Genomic DNA, 7,351 nt, shown 5'->3' with positions numbered 1-7,351 from the left:
CTTCTTAGCAGTTTGGCTATTAATCTTGCACTGGACGGATCTATGCAAAAACATCCTATTCCTTCTGTTACCCCACCTCTCTAACCCAAATCTGCAGTCTGAATTTTCATTCTATCCTCTTGCAACATCTCATCTTTTAGACTGCAAGCTTTTGAACTAGGGTTGCCATTTATTACAAGCGGCATCCTGCAAACAAGCCTCAGGGAAATTCAAAACTCAGCTCTCGCTGACTCTGAGAGGAGTTGAATGTCTACACAAAATGCCTCAGACGCAGCTCCTGTTTGCCTGGCTCAGCGGTGCCACCCACAGCCTGCTGACCAAGCTCCAGGATCTCATCTTGAACCAGCTGCCACACCATACTAGACACAAGAAGAACGAGGAAAGGAGCTCGTATGTGGTTAGAAAAATTATGTTCACCCACCAGCTGCATGGCGTACAAGAAATGAGCTGTGACATAGATCTCAGACCTCTGCACTGACAGGGTGATAATCAAACTGCTAAGAGAGAGGGATGCCAGGAAGGTTGTCAGATCTCCAATCTTGCAGATATTCAAAACTTGTCTGGACAAGACCCCAGGAAATGTGCTGTAAGTTAGCCCTGCGATGAGCAGGGGTGGTACCAGAAGACTGCCAGATGTCCCTTCTGATACAAGTTTATCTATACTTGCATGATTCTGTTCTATCATACCCCTTGACCGAGTAGAAGCCTTTGTGCTTCCTCCATACCCTCAACTTTGGCTAAAGTCAGGAGTCACTGACGAGGTCAGGAGTTGGGAAGCTTGGGCCTTGAAAGAAGGAAGTACCAAAAAAGCAATTCATACATTACTAGAAATCACTTGGAGATTCCTACCCTGGGATATTCAGAAAGCTTCCAGGTGAGTAGCTAAAACTTAAATACAGCTGAAAATGGAAATCCAGTCAAAAGCTCTGCTGAAGTATGCCAGATGACCGCTTCTCTCCCCCAGTGCTGAGCAGTCTCTGTGAACAGTTTTTGCATCCCTGCTAGAGTGGAGGAAAAATATACACTCTCATCATTTGCCATAAGAAATATTTGGCACCTCGCAGAAATCATCTCATTCTAGATTTCTCATCTGATACTGCCAAGAAATTCCTTCAGGACATGGAAAATAAGTGGGCTTTAGGAGCATTTCACTTACAGCAGAAGTCAGGTGCTCTCCACTCGATCAAGACTCTCTTCCTAGCACAGGCTGCGGCGTAATTAGCAATCGCAGAGCACAGACAATTCTTGCCATTGGAGCAGGAGCAAACATCAAAGCGGCAGTTCTTCACATAGGGAGTGGGACTGACTTCATGGTGACAGGGTTCAAATGCAGAAGACATCAGAATTGAGCAGGAGTCCTCAGCATATTTGGCTAAAAAGAGAAAAATGACACGCTTGCACTGAATCAATCGGTGGCTTTCAAGAAAAGCTAGAAGAGCTACAGTAAGCATTTTCTTTTTCTTTTGTAAAAGAAAAAAAAAACAACAAACACACAGAAGAATAAAACAGGATCAAGTAGGCATAGATAGCATCATAGCTCATAGGTCATGAGCTCCACTAAAAGAATAATGTTTCACTAGTAAAACAAATCAAGGAAAAGCAATGCTTTTATATTCTGTTACCACTATTTCTGGTGCTGTATTTCCTTTTACAGGGTCTCTGCTTTCTGCTGCTTTTTATATTTGCAAAATTAAACCTTCTAGGCTGCACTACACTCATGAATCACCACTGCCTGCTCTGATCTACAGCCATAAAATTTTCTCTGGACTTCCTCCTCCCAGAAATCAGAGGTTGCTGTAACACCTGGGACAAGAAAATGCCTCTGAGAATTTCTCCCTATGTCCAACCAGGACAGCCAAGCAGTATGAAGGAAAAGAGGAAGGCCGTCTGTTGGGATGCAGTAAAGGAAGGGAGACAAGGGATCAGGAAAAGTGTGTAAGGTGTAAGGACAGAGGAGTGAAGAAGCCGGGTGTTTTGTCCACCCAGAAGATAAACATACTATTGCTATCGCTTGTTAGAGTATTTTCAGTGCACAAGTTTGTGCTGTGGCTGTGATGGTCTACCTCTGACTGTGCTCCAAACTGAACAGCAGCATGATTCCACATTACTGATTTTTTTTTTTTTTTCAATTTTCACAAAACATTACATTTTCCTTAGGAAGCCTGCATCTATCAGTGTGTATCTGTTTTTTTTCTTCGTTTTTTTGTTTGTTTTGTTTGTGTTTTTTGTTTTGTTTTGTTTTTTTAAACAGAGATTACAACCACCCCTCTGGTTATGCAAGCAACACTAGCTTCTTCCCTTTATTTTTCTTTTACTTATTTTTCTTTTTTATTGTTATGTAAAACAGAAAATCACAGTTTGCTGCACATGTTAATTTTGGATGGAGTTCAGTACCTAAACGAGGATTGAGATTGCAGGGGTCACTGTCTTGTTTTAACAAGTCTTGGCAGTCCGCGTTGAGTTTCCAGGAGTTTCCAAAATTTTCCAGAAGAGCTTCTACCATGCCAGAAGGTGTAAGAAAATCATCCCCTTGGTTACCATTGTAATTTCCACATAGCCCGCACATCCTTTCGGAATAGACCGGAGACAGCTAAGGAACACAACATTAGCCTGGTCATCTTCCAGAATAGGTCACGAGCCTATAGCAAGATTTACTAAAGGATGAACCATACACAATTTAACAAATCAAGAAAATTCTCAAATACACATTAAAATACTATAGACACAATTTCATTGTACTACAATTTTAAACTTCTAACAAAAATCCTACTATTAGTAGCAGCAGGACAATTTTTGCGTGGTACAGTGATAATTTCGAGGGTAACTGCAGGTGACCAGGAGAAAAATGGCTTTTGTGCCTTGATCAGCATTCCAGTTTGATCTTTACTTATTTTTTCCCTTCATTCCTATAAACGAACAGGGCAACAGTGGGGGGTTGCATTTTTTAATATAGTGAGATGATTATATTTCCAGTAGTAATTTGGGAAAAAATACTGCACCTGAAACCATTTCACATTTTAAAAGAAAATTTGAAGATTAAGAAAATTTAAAGAGATTGTTTTGTCACAAAACAGAGGCAATGTTGGAGGAGTTGTTTTCCTCAACATTAAGGACCATTAATAAAATAAGAGACTACTACCCCTAAAGCTACATTACCTCATATTAGAGCTTCCTCCTGCCTAGAGAAACTCATGACGCACTAAAAGCAGCACTGCAAACAACCCACGCAGCAGATGGACTTTTCACCCTGCATTATTCTTGCTGCAAATCAAGGGACAGTTGAAATGAGACCCTAAACTTAGAGGTAAACGGGGGGAAATCTCTTAAGCAACAGCTGCAACACAAAGGTGCCAATATCTTTTATTCTAGTAGGAACTATCAGTTTCTATTAGAAGTAAAGATCTGGTGCATCACGAGTACTGTCCTCGGGAGCTGACTTGGTGCTTTAAAGCTAAAGTAGCTCTCTGTATGCATTTAGTAGAGTGCTGCTTTAGTCAGATTGGCAGGAGTGCCCAGTGAAACACAACCCACAACCAAAAAAGGTAGAAAAACCACATCGTTGAAGAAAACTGGTTGTCTGTATAATCCAAAATAAAAACATGCTCCAAAATACAACCTAATACTGCCCTCTCTTCAAACACAGCGGTCAGAGAGTGAATATGGAGTAACGAAAGGAATAACCATGAATTATTTGAGGATACGTATCCTTATTACTGCGATGGCCAAGGAAGCTACTTTTTCACGTACTCTGCAGACAGACAATGACTCATACAAATCCAAATTCTGACGTATTTTCAAGTGGAAGCTCAAATCACAAATATCAAGTGGTCACAGAAAGGGGAGCCTTCTTGAGGAACATAGAAAGAATTTTTACCAGAAGCCTGGCCAAGGTAATGGAAGTGTATCACTTCCCCCAATTGTCAGAAATACTTGGCAACAGGTCAGCCTACAAATACAGCATAAATAACTCTCCAAAGGCAATTAAAAAGATGCTTTAGATATGCAGTGAGGGAAGGAGCTCGGAGCAGAACTGCATAAATGCAGATGAGAGGAGAAATTTCCACTGCTTTTATGGGTAGAGGATCTGGAGCAGAAAATTACATTTGTTTTAACTGTAAGAAAGAATTTGCCAGGCTATACGGGACTCTGACTGGGCAGAAAAATACTTTGAATACTGAGGAAAGCCAAAACTTCTGAGATGTGCCAAGGGACTGAACTGAATTATTCTCAGCCCAAAACCAACTTCTCAGACCCCTGGAGCACAGAGATACAGGCTAGATTGAAACAACAACAACAAAACCATGGATGCTTTCTAAACTTATTCTCGACCTTTCTTCTCTGTTGTCTTTTCAACTCTTGTACTCACTTCTGAACTAGCTTTCGTGAGCTTTTACACTGTGCCAGACGTGACATTTAAGTCAGATTTTGGGGCAGGGGAGGAGAGTGCAAAAGCAATACCATGGTTCAGAGAGGGCAGCGGTCACTGCTCAGTAGAAAACCCCAGGAAAATTGGCTTTCTTGGCAAAACTCTTCTCAGTGACCCAAACCAGCCCACGCAGGTCCCAGCTGCAGATCCCTTGTTACAAGCGGGGCTCAAAGGCAGCAGAGCTGTGGTTAAGCACCTGTCCACGCAAACATGGCAGGAGCACGCAGGTCCGCAGCCGCCCAGCATCACACGGGAGCACATCACCCTGACTTAGCACCCATAACCTGCAGGTCATCACACCAGGGAGCAACACTACAGGCAGACTCACGCTCCCAAGGGAGCAAATACACTCTCAATGACAACACTTGTAGTCTTTGAGACCTACCATCAAAAGAAAACAGCCTCTTGCACGAGCAAAGAGGGCGATAAATGGCTTAGCTGGAGAACCTGCGATGGTTTATCAGCTAATGAGGAGAATATTCTACAGTAAATAATCTTCCCCCTTTCCCTCACAGGCTTTTCTGCGCTGCAAATCATTTGGCAGCTTATAACACACACACACACACACACAGAGAAAAAGTGGTTTTCGTAACGCATTCTGTTGTTGCAGCTAGATTGCTTCCCTTGGAGCTTGTTTTTTTTAAACCTGGTTTGGGTATTTCTACACTCCACTGCGGTCTGCAGCACAGACAAACCCTAATTGTTAATCAAGGGTGACTTTAAACATTCCTCACAGTAGAAGGAGCATGCAACATATCTTCTATGAGTTAATTGATTTTTCCTGGAAATTATGAGTAACTGTGTCCCTGGAGCCATATTCTTCCCTTATTTTAAGTCATACAAATCCATTGCTTTAGACAGGACAGTCAAAGCAAATGAAAGCGAAAATCCACTTTGGAGGGTATCTGCTCAACAAAACACAAAACTGTTCATGGTTAATAATGGCTGTCATTGCACAAAAAAAAAGAGAGGGGAAAAAAAAAATATCTGCCAAGATGCTGTAGGATGAAAATGTTTGTTTCTGGAATACAAAAGGACCTGTATATCACTCCGGGGGTAGCCAAAGAGAATGGAATTTCTAACATGCAACACAAAGCAATTTCTCACTTTAGACAAGAAAATCTTTGTACATGTTTGGATGGGACAAGAGAGGGGGCAAAAAGGCTGAAATAAGACAGAAAGAAAAAGAATACCTTTACTAGGAGTCCACCATGACCATCCCAGTCAATCTGCAAATCTTCCCCATAGGTAAGGCGAACTGAAGTCCTCACCATGCGCTGGATACGGAGGGCACCTTAAGACAATCACAAAGTGTCAAGTCAATCAACCCAGGATACGGCGTTTTGTTGCCTGGGACTGCTGTGTCATGCTGAAAAGCCCAACAGCATGGTTGCCACAGAGCAGGGGACAAGCAAGGGGTGCCAGCAATGCCCGCTTCGCACTTCCCAAGCTTTGTGCCGGCTCCGCAGTTTACATCTACATGAACTTGTCCATAGGCTCTGCTTTAAGGCACTCAGAAGCTCTAGGAGAGGATATATATGCATTCTGCAAAACCTCAGGCATTAACTGTGACATTTTGGAAGATAACTGGAGGGACTTTAAGCTTCTGGATAAAATATAATAATAATTTTTAAAAGCATAGACCAACAGTGGTTTTCAAGATCACATCTCACAAATCCAGACCAGCTTAATTCTCCTCATTTTAGAGGAGCCGAGCCAAGATGTGTCGGCTGCATGGAGAGAAGCTGAAATGACGGAGCTTCTAGAAGAGGCTGCAAGTGAGAATTTGGTATTGAAAACACTTTTTGATTAAACTAGGCTAAGGTATGCCAGAAAAGACTAGAAAGTAGGACCCCTTCAGTGGCTGGCCAGAGGTAGCCCGTGCAAACGCACCTTGTAGCAAAGGGATCTGTATGTCTTGTCCATTCAGTGAAACTCCTCCTCCGTGTTTCATTTTAATGAGGCTGTTGTCCATATCCCGGATTCGGACAGAAGCTGAGCGAGTGCACACGGCATCAGGATCATCTGCACACTACAGAGAAGGGAAAATTTACCTCGAACCTCAAGCTTTATCGGTGACTTAGCCCCAGGCCCCCAGAAGGCATTTCAGCATCTAATTCGGGAGGTGTTAAGTGTCTCAATGGTTTTATGGATCTACACAAACACTAGGGTGGCAGCCTTTCTTCCATTATCCTGCTAATCACACACCAGGGAGCTATCTGCAGCCTGGAAAGCAATCCGCAGGTGTTACACCGGACCCCCGGGTGACCGGCATCCAGCCCCCCCAGGTTGCGGCAGAGGCAGGAAGGGCTCGCTGCCCCACACAGCCCATCAGCCTGGGAAACCGTTGTGAGGTTCGCACTGCCCAAGACTTGTCCTATTTATTTTCCCAGGTGTGTGTTACGCAGATGAGGAACAGGGATTGCAGACCCCCAGGATCTCCTCCCTGGTTTTGAGAGAGAAGTTTCAGTGGAAACCCGTTCTGCAAGTTTGCAAGCACAGATGACCTCAGAGATGCATTATCAGAGCTTTCTAATGCAGGGTACAGACGTAGATGGTGCGTACGACCCGTCACACCACATTTCTCCAAAGCCTGTGACTTCGCTGTTGCTCGTGTCCCGTAAGGCAGGTTGATACTCCTCTTCACTCCCAGCAGTCTCCCGACTCCATCGTACCTCTCCCTGCCTTCCGTTCCTCCATCCCCTTTCTTCCCCTCTGCTTGATTCAGTACCCTTTTCAGTCTCCAGGTTAGTTCATCTATTCCCATGTGTAACTGGTCAATTAATTTCACGACCAGGTTATAACCTCCCTCCAGGGTCTCCTTCCCTCCCCGCGTTGGCCTGGCCCCCCTTCCCTGCCTCTCTCCAGCTGTCTCCGCTTGCTGACCTCCCGCTGCCTCTCTCTCATCCATCAGGGTAGATGGCG

At 43.7% G+C, this 7,351-nt stretch overlaps 1 protein-coding gene across 1 annotated transcript in view; it reads right to left on the bottom strand.

Annotated features, from left to right (window-relative positions):
• Window positions 1–1,156: 1,156 nt before the first annotated feature.
• The window catches only part of LOC104159794 (von Willebrand factor-like), a gene marked incomplete at its 3' end in the record, with an annotated part of 40,697 nt that continues 34,502 nt past the window's right edge, over window positions 1,157–7,351 (bottom strand). Inside the window, exons 9-12 of the mRNA XM_009697794.1 lie at window positions 6,320–6,458; window positions 5,620–5,720; window positions 2,395–2,590; window positions 1,157–1,372 (exon numbers count right to left, since the gene is read on the bottom strand). Coding sequence (XP_009696096.1) covers window positions 1,157–1,372; window positions 2,395–2,590; window positions 5,620–5,720; window positions 6,320–6,458 — 652 coding nt within the window. The remainder of the gene's footprint in view (window positions 1,373–2,394; window positions 2,591–5,619; window positions 5,721–6,319; window positions 6,459–7,351) is intronic.

This window comes from Cariama cristata, unplaced genomic scaffold (assembly GCF_000690535.1).
Source record: "Cariama cristata isolate BGI_N322 unplaced genomic scaffold, ASM69053v1 scaffold10113, whole genome shotgun sequence".
In the NCBI taxonomy this organism is placed as follows: domain Eukaryota; kingdom Metazoa; phylum Chordata; class Aves; order Cariamiformes; family Cariamidae; genus Cariama; species Cariama cristata.
This window is presented reverse-complemented; position numbering and strand designations above follow the sequence as displayed.